We start from the raw sequence: 13,344 nt of genomic DNA on the forward strand, positions 1-13,344 counted from the left end.
GCGTGATCTAGCCAACGCTGCACTGTTGGCGTGGCAGACGACACCTCAGTCATCAAAGAGCTAGAGGGAAGACATGACTGTAGGATTGACCAGCAGATTTGTGCTCTTGCTCTTCGTGACTGTCTTGGGGGTTGTGACGGTATGGACGAGGAGGCCCTGGGCAAGAGCGAGGGCGCATGTGACTCAGCGGGTGCCAGTGAGGGAGTTCGCGGTGGTGAAGCAGGATCCGATTGGCAATGAGGATGATGGTCCAGATGGGAGAACCACGCGGCTCGAAGGCTCGCTCAGGGATGGGATTTCGACAAAAGTTCCCGGGGAAGGAGCGCCGCATGTGCAGGAGGCGGTGGTTGGGGTGGGAGGTTGCGAGGGAGGAGTGGGAGTTGGACGGGAGGGTCGCGGGGGGAAAGGTGGAAGGAGGGAGGGGGCAGATGGGAAGAGGGGCGAGAGGAGGATGTATATGTCTGCTATGCTGCTGTATTCGGTTAAGGGGATGGCGGAGGAGAGGGTTAGGGTTTGAGGTTGGATGTTGGACGGGTGGGAGTGCGAGTGCAGCACAAACCCATTACAAAGAGACGTCCAGAGGGACCTGAGCGTGCAACTTGTCGGGCGTTTGAAAAAAGAGACGGTGGTGACTTGGAGCAACATGACATACTTCCTTCGCCCACTACCATATACGTCCTATTCGCCGCGTCAACCCCCCACCAAAATATACACAATAAAGGTAAACCCCCTGATGCCTTTCTACAAACAGCTCAAAATCGGCTTCAGCTTATCAAACACGACCTTCTGCCTCGCCGCATCCGCCGTCGTCTTATCCGCCGCATCCCCTACACTGACACTGACAAAGCACCCGCTGCGTAACTGACTCACATCGACCTCCCACGGCAGCCGCGTGCTGCCACACACCTCGGCGTCCCGCGCGCTCAGCAGCCCCGTCGTGACCCGCGTCGCAATGAACTTGAACTGGCTCGCCGAGTTGCACGTGGACTCGGTCACCTCGCCGAAGTTGACATTGAGGAACACATCCGCGGGGAGGTACGGCGCGCCGGCGTTGACAATGGTCGTCGTCAGATTGAGCGCGAGGTCGGCGTAGACCCTGCTGTGGATGGGGACGGGGGAGACGTTCCAGGCCGTCGGATCGCCCGACTTGCCGCTGAAGGCGAGCGCGGGGATGCCCGCCGTGTGCGCGGCGTAGACGGCGGCGCCGATGGTGCCGGAGAAGAAGGCCTGCACGTCGACGTTGGAGCCGACGTTGGGACCTGTCACGGCGAGCTGGGGTGCTGCGCCGGCCCAGAGCGCAGGGCCCGTCACAGAGATGCCGCGCTTGATGCTCGTCACTGGGTACGAGTTTACGTAGTTGAGGCGCGGGTCGGTGGTGTTTGCGCCGGTGGCGGGGGCATTTGCCGGGCACGACGAGTACTCGCAGCCGTCTGCGTCGACGGTTGTGGGGGTTGCGTCGGAGGAGCCTTGGAGTGTGTTAGTGTGGTTGATCAGGGACTTTGGGTGGGAAGAGGTGGTGTGTACCCGTGCCGGACTGGTTCTCTGCTGGGCCGGAAAGCACGACTTGGTTTCCTGCAGCGGCGAGGCTGTTGAAGAGGGTGCGCGCGTTGATCTCGGCCCAGCCGTCGTCGTTGGACTGGACGATGCGGATGCCGCTCGCGAGGGGCGCGGCGGCGGCAGCAGCGAGAAGAAGGGCAGAGCGCATGTTGATATGGCTTCAACGAGCGAACGAAGGACTACAGCGCGGAAAGCAGGAACGAACGGTTACGCAGACTCGTACCGCTGCCCATGGCACGCTCCATTGTATATATACACGGCACCCTGGTGTTTCGTCCCCAGATCGACGGAGCAAGCTTGCCACAGCGGGTGCACTGCCGACGACTAGTAGTCGCCATGGCGGACGCGAGCGCGAATGTTTCTGATGTCCGCACCTGCCAGGGATGTGATTGCGTACGACGATATTGCAGTGGCTGTGACGGGGCATTGCTCCGCTATGAATGGGCGACGCTGTCTATGCGGGATCGCTTGGCAGGGGTGCTTCAAACGGCCCGACCACGATGCCGCTAGCGAGCATCGCGCTGGCACGTGCGGATCATCAGGACGGTGAATCGATGTGTACGCGGCGGCCATCCCGCTGGGCATGTTGTGAGGTTATGCTCCTGCTGCTTGTGGATTGTACCTGAGGCTTCTACTCTGCGTGCTGAACAGGTGCGTACGCGTCGTGCTGTCCAGTGTTTGCGGACCATCCGAAGCAACGTCCATCCACCCGTGGACAAAGCTGCAGCACGTGGCACCCGAGCTTTACCCTCCCCAGAGTCAGTACTCCGAGCACATGCTTCAAGTCAAGAGAATGTGCTCCTGCCCACGGGGGAGCCGTGTTTCGGTGTCAAGATATGCCGGCATGTCCGCCCAGACTATTGACTATACTCCAAATCGGTAGAGCAGCTTGAACGTGATGGAAGAAATTCGCCGAGTCTGAGATTCGCTATCTCTGTAGCCCAATCATGACCTGCTCGTCCACTGCATCGCCAAGCACACCCGCCTTCTGCAGTATGTGCACCGTCTTTTGCACGACGGCATCGTCCACACCCCTCACCTCCTGCGGGAATCGCACCGTCTTGAGCCATTCCCGCGCATCCTCTTGCGAGTAGTCCAACTTGGTGCTTATGTACTCAACCGCCTCCTCCTGGTTGTCCTCGAAGTGCTTCACGCCTTTGTTGATCTTCTGCAGCGCATCGTCCAGCTCTCCTTTGAGCGCAGGATGCGAAGCCTGCACGCCTTGCGACCAGTTCTTGGGGTTCACGAGATCATTCTTCGCCACAATTTTCCACGATGACCAAGGCGTGTAGATCTCGCCAATGCGCTTGATCTCGCCGTTGTCGTAGTACCGCTTCGACGTGAAATGTTCCCACATGAAGAAGTCGGCCGTGCCGTTGTTCACTCCCTCGCGGAGGTTCACAAACGTGTTGAGCGGCTCGACAGGAAACGGCGGGCCAGAAGCTTGCGGGTCGAGCCAGCCCTGCTGGTCCGCCAGCACGAAGCTCATAACATAGCTGCCGCTGCCGATTCTTGACACGCCCACTTTCTTGCCCTTGAGGTCGTCGACGCTGCGCAGCTCGTCGCGCTTTGCGCCCGTTGATATGGCCCAGCAGAGCGGGGTCTCAACGTAGGTGCCGACGAGCTTGAACCCCGCGTCCTGCTTTGCCTCCTGTGCTTTGCCCAGCGCCGCGATCCAGCCCTCGGTGAGTCCAACGCCCACGTCGATTTCGTCGGCCTGGAGCGCCGTGACCATGTGCCCCGTGCCGGAGGGGAACGGGAGGAGCCGCGCATTGAGGCCGTAGTGCTTCTTGGCGAATTCGAGGGGCGTGGAGAAGTGCTCGGGGACGAAGCCTATCCGCAGTGGCGCCATCGCTGGGTTGTGCGCAGAGAAAGTTCGGACCTGCCGGGTTATGGGTGCAACGGTTCGCAGGCGGGCGAGCATCGCTCGTGTCTACGTGGTGTAACCGAGCGTGTGGCTGCAAGAGCGGCTCTGGCACGTCAATTTGGGCACAGGGAGTCGCTGGAGCGGCAGACGCCTGATCACGGCAGTGTTGTGTACCAAAAGGACGGTGGGCTGGGTGCCGCAGCCAGTGAACATGTCGTCCGTTTTCGTGAGACCGCGTTTCGTCATCGCGCGCTAAACCAGCCACGGCTGTGGCGCCCCTCCGATCTTCGCTGAGGCAACCACCTCTCTTCTTGGCTTCATACTGTTCCAGATTGGGGTCCTGACCACTAGTTGCAATATCTTCAATTTCCGGGGGCTTCCCACCGTTCCCATCATTGTGTATAAGTTTGCTCGCAAAACGCCGTGCAATGGGTTCGATAGCTTCAGAACTGCTATCCATGAGAGCACGCACTATTGCTATCATAGGAGCAGGTCCGTCAGGCTTGGCAGCAGCGAAGTATATTCAACTTTACCCTTATCCTAGAGTATACTGAAAGAAGCAGATATCTTCGAGCGGAGAGGGCATTTGACAAGATTGTCCTTTTCGAACAACGAAGTAGGAGTGGCGGAATATGGAACTACACTGGTCATCAGAGAGACGAAGACCTCTTTACTGTACCTCAGACCAATCCTTTAGGAAAGAACCAGGACCCGACTTGGTCCCAACGGCCCAGACCGGCAGATGGGAGATCAGACGGCGCAGAGAAAGACCCAAGCTTCTTATCACCTATCTACGATAGACTGGAGACAAATATCCCGCGTGGCCTAATGGGCTTCCAAGACCTGGATTGGCCTCAAGACAGCCAACTTTTTCCCAAACATGAAACTGTCCTCAAGTATATCCAGGACTACGGCAGAGACGTACGAGATCTCATACGGTACGAAACGCAGGTCACCAATGTCGAGCCTGTAGATGAACAAAGTATGCGCTGGAAAGTGCAAACACGCAATATACGTTCCAACATACAGCAGGATGAAGAATATGACGCCGTCATTGTGGCTAACGGGCATTTCATCGTGCCTTATTTACCAGAAATACCAGGCATCAAAGCATGGGACGCCAAGTACCCTGGCGCGATATCCCATGCAAAATACTACCGTAGCCCAGCGGACTTCAAGGACAAAAAAGTCCTTGTCGTCGGCAACTCCGCCTCCGGCACCGACATCTCCACCCAGATCGCGCAATACTCGCAGCTCCCCCTGCTCTGGTCTAGCAAATCACCCTCCATGTTCAACGTGCGCACCTCCCCCACTAAGCACGAACGCCCCCCAATTTCCAAATTCCTCCTCTCCAGCAGGGGTGTTGAATTCGAAGACGGGTCTTCCGAGAACAACATTGACGCCATTGTCTTCGCAACAGGCTACTTCTACTCGCTGCCTTTCCTGTCCAACGTCGAGCCAAAGCTGATCACAGATGGCTCCCACGTCAATCACACCTACCACCACCTTTTCTACGCGCCGCGTCCGACCCTCTCTTTCCTCGCCCTCCCCCAACGCGTTATCCCATTCCCCATCGCAGAAGCCCAGTCCGCCGTCCTCGCGCGCGTCTACTCTGGTCGGCTAGCCCTCCCTTCGCTACCATCCATGCAGGCTTGGGAAAGCGCTACTGCGCAAGAAATGGGCAACGGGCGCAACTTTCACCTCCTGCCGTTTCCGAAAGATGGGAACTACATCAATATGCTGGCGGACTGGGCGCTAAGTGCAGAGGCGAGAGACGGGCTGGAGAATGAGGGGATTGGGAAGAAGCCGCCTGTGTGGGGCCAGTGGGAGTTCTGGTGTAGAGAGCAATTTCCCAAGATCCGGGCAGCCTTCGGAGCGCTGGGGGAGAAAAGGTTTGGAGTGAAGACGTTGGAGGAGGTAGGCTTCAACTACGAGGAAGACATGAAGAGGAAGAACGAGGAGGAGAAGATAATCTAGAGATACCCAGCTGGTACTTGTGGCCTTGAACGTGCTGATCTCGGGCACCGCAGTGTCTCGCGGGAGTGAAGTGACCGCGGTAGCGAAGCCGAAGAAGGATAGCAGAGTAGGGATCTAAGCGCGTAGCTATGTGATGATGGCACCTTGGAATTGAAAGCGCGATGTCGAACACAAGTGCGGCACACTTCAAGCACGTCAAGTCAGTCACCTTCAACACTCATTCCCCCAACATCACAGCCGTCATCCCTCACGTCCACCATGTATTCCCTCCTAGTTCGTTATCCGATCACACACCTCATCCACATCTAAAACACGTCCCAAGCAAGCCCAACTCCCGCACAAACTGCACAATAACCCCACCACAGCCGTCTACAGCGCACACACAGCATGTGCTCCCGTGAAAACCAGTCCACACAGCTCCTCTTCTCTCCCTCCCTCGCCGTCCTCACCCCATTACTCACCGCAAACCGCACGCTCCGCGCAAACCTCGAGTCCAGCACCGCCCACCTCCGGGCTCTAGCCACCGCATTCGCCACGCCAAACACCCGCGCCGCCTGCGAAGCAGCCTGCATCGAAGCCCTCGCCGTCGCTGGCGCCGCTGTTTGGGGCCGAGGATCCGGTTGGGGTGCTGAGGGGGCGGGGACGAGAGGGTTGAGATTGTGTTGGCGGAGGAGAGGAGCATGGTCGCGGAGAGGCTGTTAGGGGTGGATGGCGAGGGGATGAGGACTAGTGGCGGGTTAGACGGCGACGGTTGGGAAGACGCCCTGGATGAGTGAGCGGGATGGGGTGCCGGGGCCTAGTACGTTCACATCGCTACGAGTGCTGGCTGGGTAGCTCTACCTGGACCTCATTGTCTGCTATGTTCCCTCCCGTTTCGCGTCCGCATCACGCAGACGAGGCAGTGTAGCGGTGCAGGTCGATGGGAGGCTTCGACGATAAGCACGGATTCTACAAGCGAGGATATGAAGTGTATTCGACTGTAAACTCATGTATTAATTAAAATTTGGACGAACGAATCGCTACCGCAGCGCCATATAAAGCAAAATAGCCTATCTAACAATTTAAACCTCAACGGGCTTGCCCCCAACCTTGTCATCAAGGTGGACGCTGTCGACGAGGGAGCTCGAAACCGGCGTGCTTTCAAGAGACACCTTCTCTCCCGGCAGGCTCTCGTCAGCCTTTGTTTCAACTTTGGGATCTTCGACCTTGTGTGCTACAGCGTTTCCCGCTTCGACCTTGTACTCGTCACCCTTTGACCCCTCGACCTCTAGTTCTTCAACCTTGGACCCCCGAAACTTTCGCTCTTCAACCTTGCCCTCAACAGGCGCGCTGTGCACAGGCTCGCTCTCCTTGATGAGCTCAAATGTCTCGTTGGTAGCTTGCCCAACACCCTCGCAGTCGCCCTTCGCCGTCTTCTCCGAGGATACCGCGGTAGGCGCAGGCTCCTCAACCGTGGCCAGGAACTCACCCACGCCCCTACCCCAATTGCCCTCCTCCAACATCCACAGCACCGCCCTCTCCGCATCCTGCACAAACCGCATCGTCTCCTTAGCACTATAGTTGGCGACGTCCCACCGGAGACTGATCCCATAGCTCGTTGCCCTCGGCCCGCCCAAACCCGCCACAAACACCAAGCCCAGCGCCGCGCGTATCGCAATGGCTGCGATGCGCATGCGCTCGTACTCGCCCAGCGCGCCCGGCACCCACGTGAGGAACTGGGTGCGGTGCGTCTCGTAGACGAGCTCGCCCGCGTTTTCGCCGGGGTGCAGCGCGTTGAGAGCGGATATGATGCGGCGCCAGGGGGCGTGACCGTGGGCGGTGAGGGCGAGCTGCTCGTCCTGGAGGCGGTTCAGGAAGGCGAGCGTGGTCTCGGCAGGGTCGACGGGTATGACGTTGGTCACGGCGTTCATCGTCGGGCCCGCGACGTCGCTCGCATCCAGATCCGCGAGCGTACTTCCATTTGGGCCGGGCAGGTGGCGCAGGGTGTCTGGCCAGAAAGGGAACGAGGAGCGGGCGGCTTCGTAGTTGGAGATGAGGGCGTGGGTGTGCTTTGTGCGTGTGACGTTGACGAGGGCCATGGCGGCCTTGAGGACGACCGAGGCGGTGATGTGAGAGTGGTGGCGCTTGAGGTTGAGCAGGGCGGGCGCGTCGAAGCCGTAGTCGATGCCGTCGGGGGAGGTTTGGATTTCCTGGCGGGGCACGTGGGCGGGCGGGTAGAGGGCTTTGCGGTGGAGGTGGATGTTGGAGAGGCGCTTGACGTGCCAATTTACCTCCATTGTGGCGCGGGGAGAGTTGCGCAAGGAGTGGTAGACGTCTGACCATCTGTGCACCGTTAGCATGCATCTTTGTACGCTCCGTCTTTACTTACAGCTGGTATGGCACGTGTGGAGCTAATGGTCGGGCTGGCTCGAGTAGTGCTTTGTTTATATCTTCGAAGAACAGACGCATTGACGAAGCGTCGTGGACAATGTGATGGACTGGAAGTTGTCAGTACGGACCCATGCACTAGGAAGCATTGTTTCTCAACACACCATACATAACGAAACCGGCAGACTTGATGTCTTCGATATCGTACAGGAGTGCATGGAATAAAGGCCCAGGGAACACCGAATGCTCTCTATGTGGGTACTCCACAGCAATCTGCTGCAGCTCCGCAACACTTTTCACGGACCCATTCTCAATCAAGACGTGGTCATACAGCTTCTTCTGGGGCTTCATCGTAACATAGATAGGCGCCCCGCTATCCCCATGCACATAAAATGACGTCCATAGCGAATTGTTAGTCAGAGCGGCCGTCAAAGCTGTTCTCAATTCCTATATTGTATATTAGAGCTGTTTGTCTGGCTACCAAGGCGCCCAGTCACCCACCTGCACCGTTGAGCCGTCTGCCACGATGGAAATGCCAAAGTTCCACGTGTTGATGAGTTTCTCGCGCTCCAGCACATCAATGAAATCGTTCATCTGAATGACGGACTCCACGTCTTGATCAAAGTTGAAGCCTTGCTTCTCCAGGGCCCTGCTTGCGGTTTCCTTGAATGTTCGGGCGTCATTTTCGGGCCCGAGGACAACCTGGAGTTCGTCCAGTGTCCGCGCGTTCTCGAAGTGAGGAAGTTGTGCGATGTTATGCTTTTGAGACTGCGAGACTTTGCGTTCTAGCGCATTGATCTGACTTTGGATGTCTGCGTTCTGCGACATCTCAACTGCAGTGAGCGTGACACCAAGCTCTTTGCGGTACAAAGCTCTTACACGCATGAGCGTGATCGAATCTGCATAGTTGAAGGTGGGAGTCTGCTTGTCGAGTTTTGATGGCTCAATACCAGTGGCTCTCCACCATACGTGGAGCACTGTCTGCTCGACGTCTCTATCCTCAATGGTCCCGGAATCACGACGCACGGTGCCATTAGTGTTGCCATTCATGTGACCGTTGGTATGAGGAATGGCGTCACCGTCGATTGAAACGGCTGCTGAATCATGCTTTGTTTCGCGGTTTTTCCGGTAAGCTGCAACGATAACTCGAAGTGCAGCCTTTTGTATCTTTCCAGAAATGGTGCGTGGGTAGTCGTCGAGCCCAAGGGAAGCAAGGGTAATCACTTCATCAGGCACGTGCAACACGCCCATGTGGTTGCGAACCGCTTCCTGGAGTTGGCCCGCCGGATTGTCGCCTGGTGGGAGGGCTCGTACCAACGCAACGGGCACCTCACCTGCGAATGTATCTGATGCGCCAACGACTTGAGCCTGTGAATTGTCAAATGTTGCTTCAACCATGAACAGGGGGAAGACTCACCTCGACTCCAGGGAACTGGTTGAGGACGACCTCGATCGCTGCAGGGGCGATGTTTTCACCACCTCGGATGATCATATCTTTGAATCTGATATCCGTAAGTATTTAGGCGTCAGGTCGGAAAAAAGCAAGCGACTTACCTTCCGACAACAGACACACGCCCATCATCCCACATTACACCACTATCGCCAGTCTTGTACCAAGTCTTGTCATCATCCACGTAGAAAGAATCTTTCCCGACATTCTCTCCGAGGTAACCAGCAATCATCCCTGGCCCACTCTCATGAACTTCACCCGGCTGGCCTCTCGGCATGACCTGCGTCGAGTTCGGCGCACAAATGCGCACGTGCTGTCCCGGCACAGCAGATCCACAGATAACGTCGTCGCCCCTGATGAGCAGCTCCGGGTCCGAGACCGGTGCATTCCACACCGGTGTGCCCTCAGTAGTGCCATACCCAGTCGAAACCCCCTGAGCGCCCAGATCACGGACCACAGAGCGTATGTTTTGCGGCGTGATAGAGGACCCCGCTAAGCAGAGATCCTTGAGATCAGGGAAGAGAAGACCGGAAGGCTCGATCCACTCGAGCAGGCTGTGGAGAGCAGTCGGGACCAGTGTAGCGTGGGTGCAGCGGTGAGCGGCCAGGGCCTGCGCCATGGTGGATGCCTCGTAGGTCGCGGATGGGTAGACGACGGTGCCGGCGTTCATGAAGAAGTGGAGGACGAAGAAATAGCCCATGGCATGACTGTTTGGGAGAACTGAGCAGAAGATGTCCTGTGGAGAGGCGCCTCCGATGCTGAGAAGCTTGGAGAAGGCATTGAGGGTGAGATTTGTATGGGGACAGCCCTTTGGCAGTGATGTAGTGCCACTGGTGAACAGTATTGTCACAGTGTTCGCGGACTCTGAGCTGTGCTCAGGCTCGAGCGCATGCAGCGTCCCGTTCTCGCCGTTCTGGACTGATAACGCCCTTGACCCGATCTCCAGGAGTTCCGAAATGCTGGTCCATCCGTCGAAGCTCTTCTCTCCTGCTACAATCTTGACGACTTTCCGAGCCCCTGCATGCCACACTTGATCGAACGCCGCCGCAGACTCCAGGTCCTCCACGATGACGGCAGAGACATCAGCAACCGTCAGCATATGTCGAGTCTGAACGGCATTTGTGAGGGTCCGTGAGCTAAGCGGCACGAATGGACATGCAAGCTTGTGAGCAGCCCAGAAGGCCATAGGAAACTCGACTCCATTCCTCAAGATCGTGACTATGGAACATCCGGAAGAAAGGCCCTGGGCTTGTAGTCCAGCAGCCAAGCGCTCGGCAGTGGAGCTCAGTTGAGAATATGACCATTGCAAGTGTTTGTCAAAACCGTGCACAGCATACTGCGAGCTTTGTATGCCATAAAGTCTGGTAGGTTGGTGGAGACAAGCTATGGCGAGTTTGTCAGGGTAATCCCGTGCGGCGTTCGCCAGTCGAGTCCAGATGGGCAAGGGCGAGTCTGACCATTTGCCGCCGAATGCTTCGCTCAGCGAAGACACACCGTTTGTAGCCATTCTGGAGTGAGTTTGAAAGTTGGAAGGAGGTCGAAGTCTTCAGTCGCTTGCGTACAATGGGCCCACTTATCAATGCCGCCGTGGGATCTCCCTCCATTGTGTGCCCCTGTCTCGTCTGCGTCTCCGTACACTCTATTAGTCTAGCTGCATCTTCTTCAGCAGGACGGATTCGGCGCTAGATGCTACATGCGAATTGATGGGCGTATCCATTTGTGTCTAGGCATGGTCTACACTGCACCATGCCGACCCTGTGTGGAGCCTCCGAAGTTCTTGCCTCCATCACAGGGGCAACATGGCCTTCACGTTGAACTCTAAGGACTGAAGTAACCCGCCATGCTCGAACTCCGTCTCAACGTATTGCGCCAGCTGCGCCAAAGAAAGCCGGGCCATCCCACGTTCTGCAGGCCATACATCACCGAAGGATCAACCCGGCGGCCCGGAGCGCTTGACAGGCGGTCCTTTGGCGCGGTGGCGGCAAACGCAATTGGCAGGTGTCGAGCGCTTGAGAGAACATGTGGGCTCTCCTTCGGCCATCCCGCCTCCGCGTCTTACGTACGTGGTCAAGTCTCCGTGAAATGTCGCAATGCCATTCGACGCACGAGCAATAACCGCCGTAGCCGACTGTCTAGATAAAGCTGCAATGCAGGGTGAACTTGCGCGGCAAGTATCGCGCGAGCCGCTATACGCATCCAATAATGGGGTCTGCGTAAATGAGGAGAGGGATTCCGCCAATGGCGGCAGATGCGTGCCTGTTCCCGGCGGATGGCAGAGCCTCCAAGCGAGCCGCGCACACCGATCAGATTCATTGCTTGTGCTGACGACTTCACAAAGTTCGACGTGCTCAAGGCAAAGTGCGACGTCGGGATGAAAGGAGGGGCATACGTGTGAGGTTTGATAGTAGCGGGGTATTTCGTGAAGTAACGGGCAGTCGAGCCAAGAAGGTTAGGCGCGGGCAGGATATCCTTGTTCTATACTTGATCCCCATGAGGAACCTGCACTAGAGCGCCTTCAATTCGCCCTCTCTCAGTGGCCCGGTGGTAGTGGGATATGCTGGTAAGCACCAAGACGGGGTAGCTCCACGCAGGATTCATCTTTCGAGTCATTGACCAGCAGAAAGACAGCGAACGCAACTTGCTTCAGTATTAGCGAACAGGAACACATCCCAGAACCAGCACAAGCACCGACACGTCAGCATCCATGCACCCTCATCGAAATCTAGGTGTCTCCACCAAGCCCCTCCACCCCACAACGTCTCCGCCACGGTGCGCATGGAGGTCAAAACATTTCGAACGCGACAACGATTGCCCGGTCCACACAATGCCATTCATTCTGCCACGCGAGCAACTCATTTCGAGGCCTCGGTAGGTTCCGCGTCTTCGCCTTCGAGCTTTTTGACGTACGCTCTCGTATCAACGCCCCTCTCGACCGGTAAAACCGTTCCATTGAATGCCGCCATGGTAAGGCCGAAGTGCGAGCGAATACGCGGCTCCCAATCATCAGGGAACCTTTCCTCTAAGAGCATGGGTCTAAGGTCGTTGATGCGGCCGCCGAAGATGGTTAGCATTGTTGATGAACTGCTCAATCAGCACAACAGTCTACAGTGAGCAATGTCCATAGTGGCTGACAATAAAACTGGACTTTTGTAGCCGTGAGAGTTCAGGGTAAATTGTGAAATGACAGGTTTATAACCGTACCATACAGTGAGTTCCTACAGGATGAAGTATGCTCAACAAGTCCAGTTTTTCGTGGCAGCCACTGTGGATGTTGGACTTACTTCGCGCTTCCAAACCCCTTGTGGAATAGGGACTCAGTATACGATGCATTTTCCCTTTTGCTCTCCACCCTCCTGCGAGTCAAGGCCGCGCTGAGATCCTGCTTCGTCAACAGTCTGGCCTCAGGCGTTCCGCCTGTAGCTCCAGCTAGCAACTGTTCCACAAGTAGTATGTCAGGTTTCGCCTGGTCAGGTTCGAGCGCGACGTCCCGCCTTGTCAGGCTGGCATCATGCTCGATCGCATTGTGCAAGCTCAGCTCCTCCAAGTCGAGAGTACCGCTCCAGTACGAGCGGTTCAGGAAGTCGGCAGCGAAGTGCGGCACAAAGAAGCAAAAGCTGGGCGCGAAATTAAAGCATTCGCGGATGGCGGTGTTGAGTGTACGGAAAGGGATGTCGCGGCCCGAGTGAGGAAGGATGTTGTGGTTGGCTAGCGCATTGAGCATAGGACCTGGAGACGCGAGTAGAGTCAGTGAGAGATCCCGCCAAGATGTAGTTGGATGGTGATTGCGCACAAGAAGAGCGAGAGTCGCCCGGCTTAGGAGCTTCATACGCTGGCCAATTCCGCGCATGCCCCGGCGCTCCTACCGGCACAACATGCCCAACTTTACGCTTAGGAATAACCACATTGAGTATGAATAGTCCCAAGTCCCACGCAAGGACAAAGAGCAGGATGAAGGGCTTGCTGGCTTTCTTCACGAGACTCATCTCGCAACAGGGTAGAGGGCTAGGTGGTGTCGAAGGGATACGAGAACAGGAAGAGCCACGAAGCGGGGCTCCAGCGTCAAAAAGCACATCGTCGGAGATCTGCGTGGGACAAGATGTGGAAGCCACAAAGCGTAACCAATCAA

General features: G+C 56.9%; 5 protein-coding genes across 5 annotated transcripts; 1 reads left to right on the forward strand and 4 right to left on the reverse strand.

Annotated features, from left to right (window-relative positions):
* Window positions 1–665: 665 nt before the first annotated feature.
* CC84DRAFT_791722 (sure-like protein) lies at window positions 666–1,793 on the reverse strand. Its single transcript, XM_018187408.1, has 2 exons — window positions 1,525–1,793; window positions 666–1,466 (listed from the first exon to the last, which is right to left on the reverse strand). The coding sequence occupies exons 1-2, from the start codon at window positions 1,703–1,705 to the stop codon at window positions 742–744; spliced, it is 906 nt and encodes a 301-aa protein (XP_018034773.1). The 5' UTR covers window positions 1,706–1,793; the 3' UTR covers window positions 666–741.
* A 483-nt stretch (window positions 1,794–2,276) lies between these two features.
* CC84DRAFT_791728 (periplasmic binding protein-like II) lies at window positions 2,277–3,727 on the reverse strand. The gene has a single exon (XM_018187409.1). The coding sequence runs from the start codon at window positions 3,479–3,481 to the stop codon at window positions 2,486–2,488; it is 996 nt and encodes a 331-aa protein (XP_018034774.1). The 5' UTR covers window positions 3,482–3,727; the 3' UTR covers window positions 2,277–2,485.
* Window positions 3,728–3,745: 18 nt separating this feature from the next.
* CC84DRAFT_1146999 (flavin-containing monooxygenase) lies at window positions 3,746–5,681 on the forward strand. The gene is made up of 2 exons (XM_018176572.1): window positions 3,746–3,941; window positions 3,988–5,681. The coding sequence occupies exons 1-2, from the start codon at window positions 3,853–3,855 to the stop codon at window positions 5,399–5,401; spliced, it is 1,503 nt and encodes a 500-aa protein (XP_018034775.1). The 5' UTR covers window positions 3,746–3,852; the 3' UTR covers window positions 5,402–5,681.
* A 741-nt stretch (window positions 5,682–6,422) lies between these two features.
* CC84DRAFT_1259807 (acetyl-CoA synthetase-like protein) lies at window positions 6,423–10,725 on the reverse strand (the record flags this gene model as incomplete). The annotated part of the gene is made up of 6 exons (XM_018184943.1): window positions 6,423–7,723; window positions 7,770–7,878; window positions 7,933–8,215; window positions 8,270–9,136; window positions 9,186–9,270; window positions 9,323–10,725. The coding sequence occupies 6 exons, from the start codon at window positions 10,723–10,725 to the stop codon at window positions 6,463–6,465; spliced, it is 4,008 nt and encodes a 1,335-aa protein (XP_018034776.1). The 3' UTR covers window positions 6,423–6,462.
* A 1,345-nt stretch (window positions 10,726–12,070) lies between these two features.
* On the reverse strand, window positions 12,071–13,201 carry CC84DRAFT_1246376 (Cloroperoxidase; the record flags this gene model as incomplete). Its single annotated transcript, XM_018184200.1, has 3 exons — window positions 12,071–12,299; window positions 12,500–12,944; window positions 13,009–13,201. The coding sequence occupies 3 exons, from the start codon at window positions 13,199–13,201 to the stop codon at window positions 12,071–12,073; spliced, it is 867 nt and encodes a 288-aa protein (XP_018034777.1).
* Between the last annotated feature and the right edge of the window lie 143 nt (window positions 13,202–13,344).

The sequence above is a fragment of the Paraphaeosphaeria sporulosa genome (assembly GCF_001642045.1).
Source record: "Paraphaeosphaeria sporulosa strain AP3s5-JAC2a unplaced genomic scaffold CC84scaffold_6, whole genome shotgun sequence".
Lineage (NCBI taxonomy): Eukaryota > Fungi > Ascomycota > Dothideomycetes > Pleosporales > Didymosphaeriaceae > Paraphaeosphaeria > Paraphaeosphaeria sporulosa.